Genomic DNA, 15,028 nt, shown 5'->3' on the forward strand with positions numbered 1-15,028 from the left:
CTTTGTCAGGCCTCTGCCTTCAGACCTGTCCAACTAGGGGCCGGGGTGGCCAACCAGGGTCTTAGAGCCCAAATTTTTTACTGTCGTAATGCAAAGAGCCACATTATATGGGGGGTTAGGGGTGCATACCTGAAGATGCATTGCAAACCCAGAGGGATTGAAAAAGGTGAGTAGCTAAACCCCTGTTACAAAAATTTTGTGATTTTTTTTTTTTTAAGTATATTTTTTGGGCATTTATGCATTTCCGCCACCACTAATAATAACAAAATAACGATAGAGACAGAACGATATATTTATCGAAAATGGAGCCATTAACAAGTGTGGGTAGCAGAGATTCATCCACATTAACGTGAGACTTTTCTATAACCGAATAGAAACTCCTCGTTGTCCCTTTAAAGAGCTAAAGTCGGTTTCCTGGTGCTGTTCTGTTTGTTTGTGTGGTTCTTCAGCTGTTAAGGAGAGGTGCAATTGAATGCGAGAGGATGATAAATCACTCAATAGACCTTTGAACAATTTGTCCCCCTCACTTCTAAAATGATGGCTACGCCGTTGCCTGAATCAGAACATGCCATGAGCATCTCTCTATCTCTCTAACCCTTTTGCCCTTTGCACTTTATGCCCTTTGATTTGCACTTGATCTGCATTTAAACTTGTATGTTTTTATACTGAGATGCCTACTTGCTGCACTAATGAAATTATTTTCTAACTTTGTCTATATTTTAAATTTGTTATTTATATTTACTCAATTTTTTTTTTTTTTTTTTACTATAGTAGTAGTAGCCTATAGTTTTTTACTCGAGGGACAGCACAGTCTGGGGGGTGTAGTCAGGATTTCATTTCACTGCTTGTTGTAAGTGTATGCTATAACTATGCATGTGACAAATAAAGAATCTTGAATCTTGAATTATTTTGACTTAGTATCATTGTTCTGAGTTAGTAAGTCAAAATAATGAGATACTTTATCAAAAAGAATGAGATACCTTTTCAAAAATAATGAGATACTAAGTCAGAATAGAAGAAAGTAGCTCATTATTTTGATAAAAAATTACTCTGAGACTGTCAGCAGTCTGAGAGGAACTGTAGCCTGTAAGTCGCTACTTAGGGTGAAATCACAATATCATTAGTTACCACCATAGGTTACAATTGCAACTTTTTTTTTTCTTTTTTTTTTGCAAAAGGATACATTTTGAAATGCAATTTAACTTGGGGGGAAAAAAGCTTTTTGCTACACTGTGACAGAACTGTCAAAAGGAACAAAATTAAAAACATAAATCAAACCCGACATAACTAGAGACTGCTATGAAGGGGTAGCCTGTCAGTAAATTGTATTTTTATATTAGGATTTTTTCTTTCAATTTACATTGATTTAGATGATATTTGTAAAAAAACAAAAAACAAACAAACAAAAAAAACACTGCCATTGAGTAAATAATTAATCACAGCAATTTGTTATAGTGCCTCCATTTTGGCTCAAAAGTAGCTGCAAAGATATTCCTGCAGAAGAGATAGGCTACACCTCGCACTTTAGGCACTGTGAGTTATAGTGCCTATTATATAGTATAATTTCAGCACATGGTCCGAGATGCAATTTAGGATAAATACATATTTCGGATCTCATGTCCTTCATGATACTTCCACAAACTGTCTTATAGGCTATTGTTACGATAAACTTTTGTAGTTTTAGAGTAGACCTAATAGCCTAAAGAAAAACAATGAACCATGTGGCAAAAACGTTCAAATTAATTACAAAAATAAAGATGAAAGACCTAAAAACATATTTCCGTCCCTTTGCTCTCTGGACCCGCTGTCTGCATCACTTGCTGAGGACAAATACAGCGCCAGAGTGATCGATCTCCCCCAGTTGAAGATCTTTGCGGTGGACGTGGGGCGGATCCAAAATGGCGGCGGTTGCAGGGGCCCAGCAGTAAAAACCAAGCGACGAGTGAATGAAGTCAGCTGATCTCAGTCTGCTGTCACGCATCGCAGGACCCATCGTTTCACTCTCGAGGTAAGACGGCAAACCACCTCTCCACAGCCATACGGTAAAAAAAATCCTTTTATTTATTCATTATACTTCACCTGATCGATATTATTTGCTGTTTTGTGTCTCGACGGGTAAATAAGTCAGGTTTTTTTTCACCCCGTTGCGTCAAATCGGTAGAGCCAGCAGTTTTCAGCCAGGCCGAGAGACCAGCAGTGTTGCTGTCGTTTTCATTTTACAGAATAATAACCTACGACGCTAGCTGACGTTTTTTTTTCACTGTTAAAACGATGTGGGAGAGCACAGCCGTGTTTATTCATGATTCATCGGCTGCAGCTCAGGCTCTCCCTGCTGTGTCAGTGAAGCTAACCGAGGCACAGTTTCGAGGAAAGGTGTCAAACTGAAGACCCTGCACTAAGATGGTTTATTTCATTATTTTATTTTAGCAATGGCACACAGCCCTCCTCGTTATATATAGGCTGCTAAATAGCCTACAAGCTACCAGCTCATACCTGTGTCACTGAATCGATAGCATGAGAGTCTATTTCCATTAAAAACAGTGGAGTTTAGCTGAGTTGCCCCCCCACAGTGCTTAAAAAGAGTCTGCAATTAACATCTGTGTGAGAGGATGTTATGCGTGGTCATCCTGATCTCACCTACATGAAACATTTCTTGGCCCATTCTTGCACATATGCCTGATATCTACATGTGCATGTCTCTTCTTACTGTGAAGTCCACTGTCCCTTTGCTCAAATATTCAATATTGTGTGTAAAATGAGACGAATCCAGTCCCTAATGTTAGGTTGTAAATAACATACAGCTGGTTACATCTAGATTGGCCTTCATTCACTTTGGATTTGACATTTAATGGCAATAGCAGATCAGTGTAACCCTTTTCTATAACATCCATAACAAATGTGCAAATAAGTCAATTAAGTAAAGAAGGATGGATTTATCTTTACTAAGCCTCATGTCTATTTTCTGTGGAGAATAACAGTCAGGAGGGATCATTTCTCCAGTGTTTCCACACACTCATAATTTGTACTTCCCAGTTTTGCACCATGCTAGTTTTCCACTTCCTTAAAGACACTCACACACCAGGGCCAGCAGTCATGTGCCAGGATCATATGACCAAGTCATGTCTGCAAATTTTTTGCGCATAACCGTCTTATCTCGAGGCTGTGACTGGCTATGTGAATGTTGTAGCCATGATTATTACAGGAGTTTGACCTTAACTTCATATAAAAAAGACCTGTAATAAACACTGTCACAAGAGGGTTTTTTTTATTTTTATTTCTACACAGTTGTATTTAATTCAAAGCTGATTAGTAGGATTTGTAGAACAATGGAGGAGATGGTCATTGTGATTTAAAATGAATTAATCATCAGAACAAAAGGCCTTATCTTCCCACTGTATACTGAGTTTTGGAGGCTCCTCAGAAAACATGAGATAAACATTGAGTTTCTCAAGTATACCTCTATATATTCAAGGGGTGCTCAGTTTGTTAATGAGATCAAACGAACAATTACAAGTAGAAAGCAAGTTAATTCACTCTTATTTGTTTATTCTAATCATGTACCAGGGGAGCAGAGTACAGCCTTTTTAGGTGAAATTCCTGTAATTACTGCATTGACCTGCTGGCGGAGCTGCTGTATCCCTGCACAGACGGGCTCGGCAGCCTTGCGTAAACAGGAAGATCTGTGCATCAGTGGGAAGGACAAGAAAAGGGCATAGATGCAGTGTAACTGAGATATGACTGTCAGATGTCGCATGAAAAATGAAGGATGTATAAACTGAGCAATACGAGTTGTGGTGGCTCGGTCTCCTGTGGCTGATGCTCATACGCAGTAACATTGCAGTGGAAGCTGCTCTTTAACGTGTTAGCAGCATCTGCAGTCTGCTGTCTGTGGGGAGGGCTGCATGTCACGACTGATGACAGCTTGTGTTTGAGTTTCTCCTGCATGTGGCTGAATTGCGCTAGGATAATAATAGACGTAATGTCATGTGATAATATGGTAAAAATGAAAGAGAAATAAGAATAAAAGGAGGGGGAGGGGGGATTATAATAATCATGAATGCTAAGATTGATAACTGTTTCTTATAAAAAGAGCATGTAAGGTTGGTTAGCACATACACATGCTGTTTGTACATGTGTGTGGGATTCCCCTCTGATGTTAAACCTGACACGTCACACCAGCTGACTGTGTGCGCAGGGGGAATGGGGTGAAGTCGTGAGCAGTGATGTGGCTCTATTTTTCTTGAGATTACCATGGTTGCAAAAGGAGGGGCTTTTACACAAAATATGTTTAATATTATGTCTATTTTCCTCCTGTTTTTTATACTTGGAAAGTTATACTAGACCTCTGCTCTATAACAATATACTGTATCAAAGCCAAATACAGTTCAACATTTGCATCAATCACACAACCACAGTTTCATTCTGGTCTGACATGCAGATGCAGATGTTGTGAGGCCTTGCTTGCAGTTTTCTGGTTGTCTGTTGCTCCATATCACATGACCCCTCTCCTCCTTGCTCCCCTCACAGTTAGACAAATCAACCCGTGAAGATGGACCTGTCCAAGCTGCCTAAGATCAGGGATGAGGAGAGAGAGAGCCAGTTTGGATATGTTCATGGAGTCTCCGGACCAGGTTGGCCACCACAAATACACACATAAACTCACCGCACCTCACCTGAAGTCACCTTTATCACTCTCTTCCCTCACATTAAACTTGTAATATAATGATAAAAGTGCAAAATATGCAGCAGACGAGCAGAAATTATGTGTCATGAGTAAACCTTGCTTGTGTTCACAGTGGTGACGGCCACAGCCATGGCAGGAGCGGCCATGTACGAGCTGGTTCGTGTCGGCCACAGTGAGCTGGTGGGAGAGATCATCAGGCTGGAGGGAGACATGGCCACCATCCAGGTCTACGAGGAGACTTGTATCCTTACTGTTAAACAACGTCCATGCTTTTGTGTGGCCGCTGCTCGTATGTATTTGTTTCAAGCCGACAGCTAAACTCAGTCAGGGCCCAGAAATGACACAAGAGAAAGAAATGCAGGATTTAATGGAAGCCAAATGTGTTTGTGTGTGTTGTGTTAAATCTGTTTTCAAGAACACTAAACTGTGCAAACTGCAAGTAGTGATCGAACTTGCCAGTTTATTACAGATACAGCTAAAACACACCAAACACTATTATTATAATGTTCAGTTATTTGTAGAAACTGTTTTAAAGGTTACATCTGTATTTCATGTCACTGAGAGCAGACTTAATAGTAGAAATGGTGGCAGAGCGCCATGCATGGCTTCTCCTAACGATAAGTTGAATCAACAACTTAGTAAAACAGTCAAATCAAAAACAAAGTACTTTATTAGTTTGTGAATCAAGTATTTTTCTTTGATAATCTAATCATTTTTCACCTATTTATTGCTCTGGCTTCTTGTATTTCTAAATAAACTGAAGCCACAGTGTTATAATTACTGTTGATGTGATAATTCGACGGCCCTAAAGTCTAATTGTAAATGTCAAAAGTCAACTTAACTTCTTCATGTGGGTTCAATGTTCCCTGTTCTGTCTTTGTTCAAATTTAAATTCATAAAATACTATTAATAAAAACAGAACTTGCAACCTTCATGAAAGTTACTACTCTACTACCGGGCTGAGTGTACGATATTGTATCTTTTATTTATTTTATCCCATACAAACATTTTATTATAGAAATTGATTTAAAATGAGTGGATTTTCCTGAGCGTGAGCACAGCTGGTGTGTCTGTAGGAGACCCTGTGCTGCGGACAGGGAAGCCCCTCTCTGTCGAGCTCGGTCCAGGAATCATGGGGTCCATCTTTGATGGTATCCAACGACCCCTGAAGGACATCAACGACATCACACAGAGCATCTACATCCCCAGAGGTGTGAACATCGGAGCCCTGAACCGAGACCTCAAGTGGGAGTTCACGCCCAGCAAGAGCCTACGGGTACGTGTGTGTGTGACATATTGACATATATTGACATTTAATTTTGATTTATTTCATTCATGGTATACATTCTCACATGGTTGCACATATTTACATAATGTCCACATTGTCACCATGAATGAAAAGGAGCAGGATGAAGAAAACTTATAGTACCTGCCCCTCTTTGTTGTTACAATTACATTGGCTTACTTCAACACCAATATTATACTCTGTTTCAAAATATTAAAAATGATGAAACATAGTAGTGACAAGAAAACAAACAAAATAGCAGTAGACACCACTCGTCTATCTATCTTTTCTTTTTTCCCTTCTTTTTCTCTTTCTCCTTCTTTTTTGTAGACGCTTATCTTTTCTTTTTTAAACATTTTCTTAAACTGAGACATACTTGTACAACTTTTCAATTCCTTGCTTTGCTTTGTGAATGCACCTGCAACAGAAACACACATTTGTTTTAGGCTTAACCTTGCAAATGTATGTTTAAAATCAAGCTTCAGTCTGTTGTCCCCTTACTCCAATTTAAACAAGTTTTGTAAATGTTCTGGTAATGATCTGTTCTTTGCTTTAAACAAACACCATGAGGTGAATTGGCTTCATGTGTCTCTTCTCCTTCTCTGTTTTAAGGTCGGCAGTCACATCACAGGAGGCGACATCTACGGCATGGTGTACGAGAACTCCCTCATCAAGCACAAGATCATGCTCCCCCCCAAAAACAGAGGCACCGTGACCTACGTGGCTCCTCCTGGAAACTACGACGTCAACGTGAGCTCCCCTCGCCCCCGACCGCCGCTCTTGTATCATTTTCATTTCATTTCATTTTCATTTATTAGTTTATTTCATAGGGACAGTGCACCACTAATCAACAGAGTTAAAAGAAAAACTGTAAGTGGGCCAGAGTTAGCCAACAAGGCTAGTTTTCGTCCGTTGTCCCTGGCCAGATGTTAAAGGCAACCTAAAAGCCAAAAAAAAAGGGGCAACAATTAAGTACTTTCAAAACACAACTTACATAACAATCTACCTAGTAAAAGCTCATAATAACAAGTAAAACAAGTAAGAAGTCTGACATACAGCATGACAAAAGCTCATGGCATGCAGACATAACATGCAGACAAGGAGAAGAAGAGCGAGAGAAAGCAAGAGAGGAAAGTAGCTAGAAACACATGCAAGTAGCACACAGAGCTAAAACATTAGCACAAACAATATCAGACATTACAAGGCAGGACATGAAATGGCATTAGGCAAGAAAACAAAAACTTACAAACAAGCAAACAGACAGGAAAACAAAAACAAAAACAGGACATATAATTACAAGCATTGAGAAAGAGCACAAGTAATGATTGATTTGTGATTTACATGATTAGTGATTACATGATTGATTATTGATTAACCACTGCCTTAACTGTCTTTTAAAAGAATAGTGAGTGTTTGATTCTCTAATAGACCCTGGTGTTGAGTTCCAGTCCTGCACGGCTTTTACTGAGAGCGTGTGTGTGTGTGTGTGTCTGTGTCCGTGTCAGGATGTGGTGATGGAGCTGGAGTTCGAGGGGGTGAAGGAGAAGTTCACCATGGTGCAGGTCTGGCCCGTCAGACAAGTGCGACCTGTCACAGAGAAGCTGCCCGCCAATCACCCGCTGCTGACTGGACAAAGGGTGCTGGACGCCCTTTTCCCGTGAGTCCCCACGTCCTCCTTTAATCTTTTTATTCATTACATTTGAAGAAGTTTTGCTTCATCAGCAGCCGTCTTATCCTGTTTAAGATTAGTGTGAAATACAAACATAAAATTCTCTCTCAGAGGTAAATGCAAAAATATTATTTTTTAATTTCTCCCTTATGCAGACTTAAAAACATACAAAAGTTTGTTGCCTGTCTTCACTACAAACAGTGATTTCACTAGGGTTTTTTTAAGGAGTAGCAGCAGTGGTGGCGTGTCACTTCTTTATGAGATCGCTTTCTTATGAGATTACAAAATTGGATTGGAAAAAATGAATAAAATCAACTTTAAAAGGGCTATGTGTAATGTAAATGACCAAGGAATACAACAATGTATAACTTCATCAAAATGAACATTGAATATATATATATTTTGAATGTGGAAATATTTTTCTTAGGGCCTAAAGAGATTAGTGATAACATAAAATTATTTTTTGCAACTTATTTTCCACGCCTGCCTGTTTAAGGGTTAAAATAAATCTCTTCTCATTGCAAAGGTGTGTGCAGGGAGGAACGACAGCCATCCCCGGAGCCTTCGGTTGTGGTAAGACTGTCATCTCCCAGTCGCTGTCCAAGTACTCCAACAGCGATGTCATCATCTACGTAGGCTGTGGAGAGAGAGGAAACGAGATGTCAGAAGTACTGAGAGACTTCCCCGAGGTGGGTGGAGATGCCGTTGACTTCTTGTACTGATGACAGTATGACTCTAAGGATGACTGATGTTGTTGTTGCCTGGCCAACAGCTGACCATGGAGGTGGACGGGAAGACGGAGAGCATCATGAAGAGAACAGCGCTGGTGGCCAACACCTCCAACATGCCTGTCGCTGCCAGAGAAGCCTCCATCTACACAGGTAACCGTCAACACGAGACGGACAGAGTACTCGACCCCAGTACTTGAGTAAGAGTACAAATACTACTGGTCAAAATTTACTCTGTTACAAGTAAAAGTAGCTCAGTCGACATGTTACTCGAGTAAGAGTAAAAAGTACTTGCTTTTAAAGGTACTTAGGTATCCAAAAGTACATGCTTTTAAATTTACTTTAAGTAAAAGTGAGAGTAAGAGTAAATTTCACATCAATGAATTACTATAATTTTTTCTAAATGAATTTAAGGACCTTTTAACTCTTGTTTCTGAGAATTAACTCATTGAAACCACCTGCACTGATGTGTTTGTTTTTAGGGGTTAGGGTTTCCTTCTTTGACAAACAGCTTGTGTTCAATAGTATTTTAGAAAAGAAAAAAAAAAAAGAAAGAGCAGACCTGAAAGTAACGAGTACTTTTCAGCCTTCCTAGAAATTAACTTGAGTAAAAGTAAAAATATTTGTCTTGGAAATGTATTCAAGTAAGAGTAATATGTACCAAAGAAATCTAATACTCAAGTAAAGTACAAATCATCTGGATATGTACTTAAGTACAGTACTCAAGTAAATTTACTCCGTTACTGTCCACCACTGCCGTCAACACGAGGACAACAGTGAGAATCTCATCCGTATCCAATCACAGGATGAAGTGAATACAATGAACGCTATCACTGTCCTTGGTTAATGGATGACTGATTCACTCTCATTCTGTGATTGCTTCTAGATTAGCTCACATGAACTAACCGAGTTTGTTTTGGCAGGAATCACACTGTCTGAGTACTTCAGAGACATGGGATACAATGTGAGCATGATGGCCGACTCCACCTCCCGTTGGGCCGAGGCCCTCAGGGAGATTTCTGGCCGTCTGGCTGAGATGCCCGCCGGTAAGTTTGGAGTCTCCTGGTAAAGTGTAACTAAGTTTAATAGCATATTGTTGTTGCTTCTGCACTGAATTTATGGCACAGAGTAATGAAAAACACAGCATCAAGAGAAATTCAGGAAGGTAGGGCACCAGACACAAACTCAATTACGGGAAATCATGTCGTATAAATCACATCCACCTTGTGACCGTTTGCTGCATTGAAAAAGGAAGTTGCAGTGAATTGTTACACAACAAACCAAAACACTTCATTCTCCAATTTTACTCCAAAATTACAGGAAAATCCTGTTAACCGAAGATGATCATTCCTTATACCATAGCTGAATGGATTACACCAATAATCTAATTATAATAATAATTACAGTGACTTGCAAAAGTATTCATACCCCATGAACTTTTCCATATTTTGTCACGTTACAACCACAGACTTGGTTGTGTTTTATTGGGATTTATGTGATGAAGTAGCAGATAATCGTTAAGTGGAAGGAAAACAAATAAAAATCTGGAAACTGTGGCGTGCATATGTATTCAGCCCCCTTTATTTTTATGTATTCAGCCCCCCTAAGTCAATACCATACTTTGTTGAACCACCTTTCGCTGCAGTTACAGCTGAAAGTCTTTTGAGGTTTGTCTCTACCAGCTCTGCACATCTACAGCTGCAGTTTTTGCCCATTCTTCTTAACCCAGATTGGATGAACAGCAGTTTTTAAGTCTTGCCACAGATTCTCAATAGGATTTAGGTCTGGACTTTGACTCGGCCGTTCTAACACATGGATATTCTTTGATGTAAACCAGTCCATTGTAGCTCTGGCTTTATGTTTAGAGTGGTTGTCCTGTTAAAAGCTGAACCTCCAGCCCAGTCTCAAGTCTGTTGCTGCCTCTAACAGGTTTTCCTCCAGGATTGTCCTGTATTTAGCTCCATGATCCATCTTCCCATCAACTTCACTTTTATGCACTACTTTGTGTTGGTCTATCACATAAAATCCCAATAAAATACATTTAAGTTTGTGGTTGTAATGTGACAAAATGTGAAAAAGTTCAAGGGGGATGAATACTTTTGCAAGGCACTGTACATTTGCTTTGTCTGACCAATGTGCCTTTGGTTAATACAAAATTGACATTTCTTTCTTTCTTTCTTTCTTTTTTAAACATTTAAACACTAAAACATTGATCAATCTGTGAATCTGCAGACTAATTCACAGTAAGTAATAATTATTTGCAGCCCTTCTCCCAGCGTAGTATTAGATGCCCTCCAATAAACTGTGTACTGAAAGGCACAACACTCTGTGATGATGACAAACTGTTTAATAGTCAGCATCTTCTCACTGTCGTATTCTGAGTATCTGAATCTGTCATCTATCACCTGAACGCACCTCCAGGCTCCTCTATGTTTGAATATTTAATGCCTGAGTTTCCCATACAGTGGAGTTAGTATCACATCTCCAATGTGTTGTGTGTTTTTTTGTGTCGGCCCACAGACAGCGGTTATCCTGCCTACCTGGGCGCTCGTCTCGCCTCCTTCTACGAACGTGCCGGCAGGGTGAAGTGTCTGGGCAACCCCGAGAGAGAGGGCAGCGTCAGCATCGTTGGAGCGTGAGTCCAGCTTTATGCCACTAGAGGGAGACATTACTCTGCTCATGTTTTATAGATATAGGCCCAATTCCAATCCGCCCCCTGAAGACTCGAGCCCTGAACCCTCACTGACTTAAGTGACGTCAGCTGTAAGTGACAGAGTGTGAGAGTCTGTGAGGGTCCAGATCAAGGGGGTGGATCGGACTACACGCAGGCGTAGCTCACAGTCGGCCATATGAGGACGGGCAACTTGCTCTGACTCTGGCTGCAGTTACAGTGCAGTAGATGGTGATCCAGTCATCTGCACTAAAAAAACGATTCATAACTCTGTGAAAAATAAATCAGTATGTAGCTATTACTTTAACTATTTGCATAATGTCACTATAATGTTACTTTTACAAAAAAAATACATTATTAAAATTATCCGTGATTCTAAATATGCTGCATCATAACTGCATAAACGTTCATAAAAATCAAACCGTTTTGAAATCGGACAAAAACTGAGCAAGTTATGGTCATTATAGCAGAACATGCACCATAGGCTTAATGCTCTGAGGGAGAGAGTTGCCCGTCCCAAGATGGCCGCCGTACTGGCTACGCTTTGTCATTGGGAAACAGCTGCGGGTGAGTCATCTAGTCTTCTTATATATATCTATGGTCCAGATGCTGTAAACATGAATGGAACAGCACTTACCCACTCTCACGACACGTTACCTTGACAACAAAATGTTTTTAACTCCGCCCTTGGGCCGATAATTTACTGTACTTTCAATATGCACAAGGTGTGTGAGGGGGACGGACTCAAAACAAAATGTTCCTGGATCAGATCTGATCAAATCATCATCAATAATCACAAACTGCACGTTAATACTGACAGTAAACTTACTCTTTTCTTTTTATTTATTTCTTTTTTTTGGCTCCTGTCCGTGTGTTAATTTACTTTTTTTTTTAACACTCGCATTCCAACGGCATCCCATGTGTTTGACTTCACAACGCTATGAACTGTGGTGGGTAATTTTCTTGCCCAAAGTCAGCATCGGTGCTGACTTACGGTAAGGGGGCAGTAAGGGCTCATTCACTGACTCACTGACTTGATGATCTGACAACGGAACAGCCCTCACACACTCACGGACTTCCCGTGAACGCGCCTCTAAGTCAGTGAGTCCGTGAGGGGTCGGATTGGAATTGGGCGATAGTCACCTGGTGTCCCAACGCTGTAAAATAAATGAATAATGTTTGTGTTTTTCCTCAGTGTGTCTCCTCCTGGTGGCGACTTCTCTGACCCTGTTACTTCAGCCACACTTGGTATTGTGCAGGTAAATGATCGAACTCTTATTGCACTTCTGTTGATCAAAGTTGCTCCGGGTGCTTATGTGTTATATGTTTTCTTCTCTCCAGGTGTTCTGGGGTCTGGATAAGAAGCTGGCTCAGAGGAAGCACTTCCCCTCTGTGAACTGGCTGATCAGCTACAGCAAATACACCCGCGCTCTGGATGAGTATTACGACAAGCATTTCCCCGAGTTTGTGCCGCTGCGTACCAAGGCCAAGGAGATCCTGCAGGAGGAGGAGGACCTGGCTGAGATCGTGCAGCTTGTCGGAAAGGTGACTCAGCATGAATTTGACAGCTGCGTTGTTGTTGTCGTCGTCACATTTTTGCTTGAAAACTGGTCAATGTTGTCACGCAGCGTCTGACCTGATTCTTGCTCTGACAGGCATCGCTTGCAGAAACAGATAAAATCACCCTGGAAGTGGCCAAACTTCTCAAAGACGACTTCCTGCAGCAGAACGGTTACACTCCTTATGACAGGTAACAGAAAAACCTCATGTAGCATGAGCACTCACTCACTTCACCCTCTACAAATCTGATCAGTCCTTTAATCTCGTGACAATAACAAACTTCTTACACATGTCCTCAGGTTCTGTCCCTTCTATAAGACGGTGGGCATCCTCTCCAACACGATCTCTTTCTACGACATGGCGCGGCACGCGGTGGAGACCACGGCTCAGAGCGACAACAAGATCACCTGGGCCATGATCAGGGAGCACATGGGAGAAATCCTCTACAGGCTCAGCTCAATGAAATTCAAGGTATGTCCTCTGCACTGTTTGTACCTTTTGTGGTGTTCAAGTTGATTTAAAGGTGTCAAAACAGAAGAGGAAAAATGTTTATTTGTTTGAAACTGGAGTCACAAACTCAAATAGTTAAGAACCACTGTTAAAATATGTGTGAATATCTTTATTTTTACACTGACTTTCCTTATATTGATAATATATTCTAGTTTTATAATATATATTAAAGAGACTCAGAGGAGTTTACTTTTGGCCAGATTGCTAGTTGGCATGGTTTATTGTCGGAACTACGACGGTTATCTGATCGTCTTTGAACCTCCGACTGTCGTTCTTGATTAATGAAAACATTCTTGTTAAATGCTTTCGCTTTCGTCCGTCTTGTGCCGGTCCAAGAATTTCAGTGCGTGCGGAGGCTCATGGGAAATGAAGCGTGAAAACACTTCGCTTTCCAGAACTACTCGTAGTCCCTTTAAGTGTGTTTATACTGTATTTTAGAGAGTTACTAACTGAGCGAATTAGGAACACTGTCATGTGTGTCCTTGTGTTGAACCATCATAGTAAACACACACAGGGAAGTTCATTTTATGTGGCTGTCAATAAAAGAGTATACACTCCACTGTTGAAATAGCCCAAGAGATTTCTTTTGTTTAACTGTGTAAAAGCATTTCTCGGGAACCACATAGAAACATTAAAACAATAAATATACGCAGCAGCATGAAGAGCCTTGGATGACTCACGTCACATGCTACAAAGTGTGAAATGTGAAACTAATCTACTCTAACCCTGTACATCGTTCCTAGAGCTAAAGGGAAGGGTAGTGACAAAGTTTGCTTGGTTATCTCTTTTTTTTTTGTCTGTTCACGCTCTGTTTTCTGTCTCTCTGCGCGTGCACAGGACCCAGTGAAAGACGGCGAGGCGAAGATCAAGGCCGAGTACGCTCAGCTGGTGGAGGACATGCAGAGCGCCTTCCGCACGCTGGAGGAATAGGCTCGCTCCTCTGACCACATGACCAGTTTTCATCTCTTAAACCCCTCCACTGCTGAATCACATTCCACCTCCTCGTATTCCCAAAACCTGTGTGCCCCCCCTCCCTCCTCTCTCCCCTGATCTGTGCTCCTTTCGTGGGTGATGATTGTGTGTGAGTGTGTGTATGTGTGTGTGAAATTTCATGTGGAGGGAAAAGAGAAAGATGTACTGTATTCATTATTATTTGTTGCCTCATATAGGCTTACTCTGGATCCTCTGCATGGTCATTGATTGTGTGCGTGTGTGGATTTAATGTGTGTATGAATGAAAGAGGGATCTCTTCACCCGGTTTCTTCCTTTCTCTGTTTACATGATTTGTGTGTGTGTATCCGTGTTGCTCTTCCTGTAAGAGGATTGTTCGGTTGATGTATTGTAATTCATAGACCCATCTGTACAGAAGAGTATTGAATATAAATTTAATAAGATCAGTCTATTTATTGCCAGCATTATGACGTGAAGGCTTTGTTGTTCTTCCTTTTTGGTTTTTATGGTTGTGTTTCATGCCGTGCTGTGCTGTGTACTTTTGCTGTGTGAATGTGTGAGTCAGACTCTGGCGTTCTGCTGTCCAATACTTTCATCATGTTACTCCCAAAGAATTAAAACATGGGGAAAAAAAGAATAATGTGTTAGTGTGTGTGTGTGTGTGTGTTTTCTTGTTTGGCCTCATAGTTTCTGATGATGCTGTTCAACTGGTCTCTCCACATAACACACATACCCTGCAGTCTCACTCTGCCCTGATGCTTATTTATAGAAACAGATTTAACTATTGTTGTCAGGCCATTTTTGCATTTTTGGTTTTTATAAAAGTAAATATTATTGTGGGTGTATTGAATATATCCATCCATGACAGAAAACGTCATGCACAGGTGAGTTGGCTCAACCTGAATACTTCAAAAGTCATTTTGTGCTTAAACTAGTTTCATGCAGACCAATGAGCGCCTCCAATGAGGTG

General features: G+C 40.7%; 1 protein-coding gene across 3 annotated transcripts; it reads left to right on the top strand.

The window, feature by feature from the left end:
* Positions 1-1,954: 1,954 nt before the first annotated feature.
* Positions 1,955-14,522, top strand: atp6v1ab (ATPase H+ transporting V1 subunit Ab). Of its 3 annotated transcripts, none has more exons than XM_085763361.1 (15): positions 1,955-2,042; positions 4,528-4,631; positions 4,797-4,925; positions 5,746-5,960; positions 6,582-6,719; positions 7,475-7,626; positions 8,165-8,327; positions 8,411-8,519; positions 9,290-9,412; positions 10,887-11,001; positions 12,233-12,296; positions 12,379-12,582; positions 12,693-12,787; positions 12,897-13,068; positions 13,945-14,522. In XM_085763361.1, the coding sequence occupies exons 2-15, from the start codon at positions 4,550-4,552 to the stop codon at positions 14,035-14,037; spliced, it is 1,854 nt and encodes a 617-aa protein (XP_085619487.1). In that variant the 5' UTR covers positions 1,955-2,042; positions 4,528-4,549; the 3' UTR covers positions 14,038-14,522. The 3 variants fall into 3 exon arrangements, with proteins under 3 accessions (XP_085619487.1, XP_085619490.1, XP_085619488.1); XM_085763364.1 differs by having other exon boundaries at positions 4,532-4,631; XM_085763362.1 differs by having other exon boundaries at positions 1,955-2,008.
* Positions 14,523-15,028: the final 506 nt, after the last annotated feature.

The sequence above is a fragment of the Trachurus japonicus genome, chromosome 20 (genome assembly GCF_045865225.1).
Source record: "Trachurus japonicus isolate A0001 chromosome 20, Traja_1.0".
NCBI lineage: Eukaryota > Metazoa > Chordata > Actinopteri > Carangiformes > Carangidae > Trachurus > Trachurus japonicus.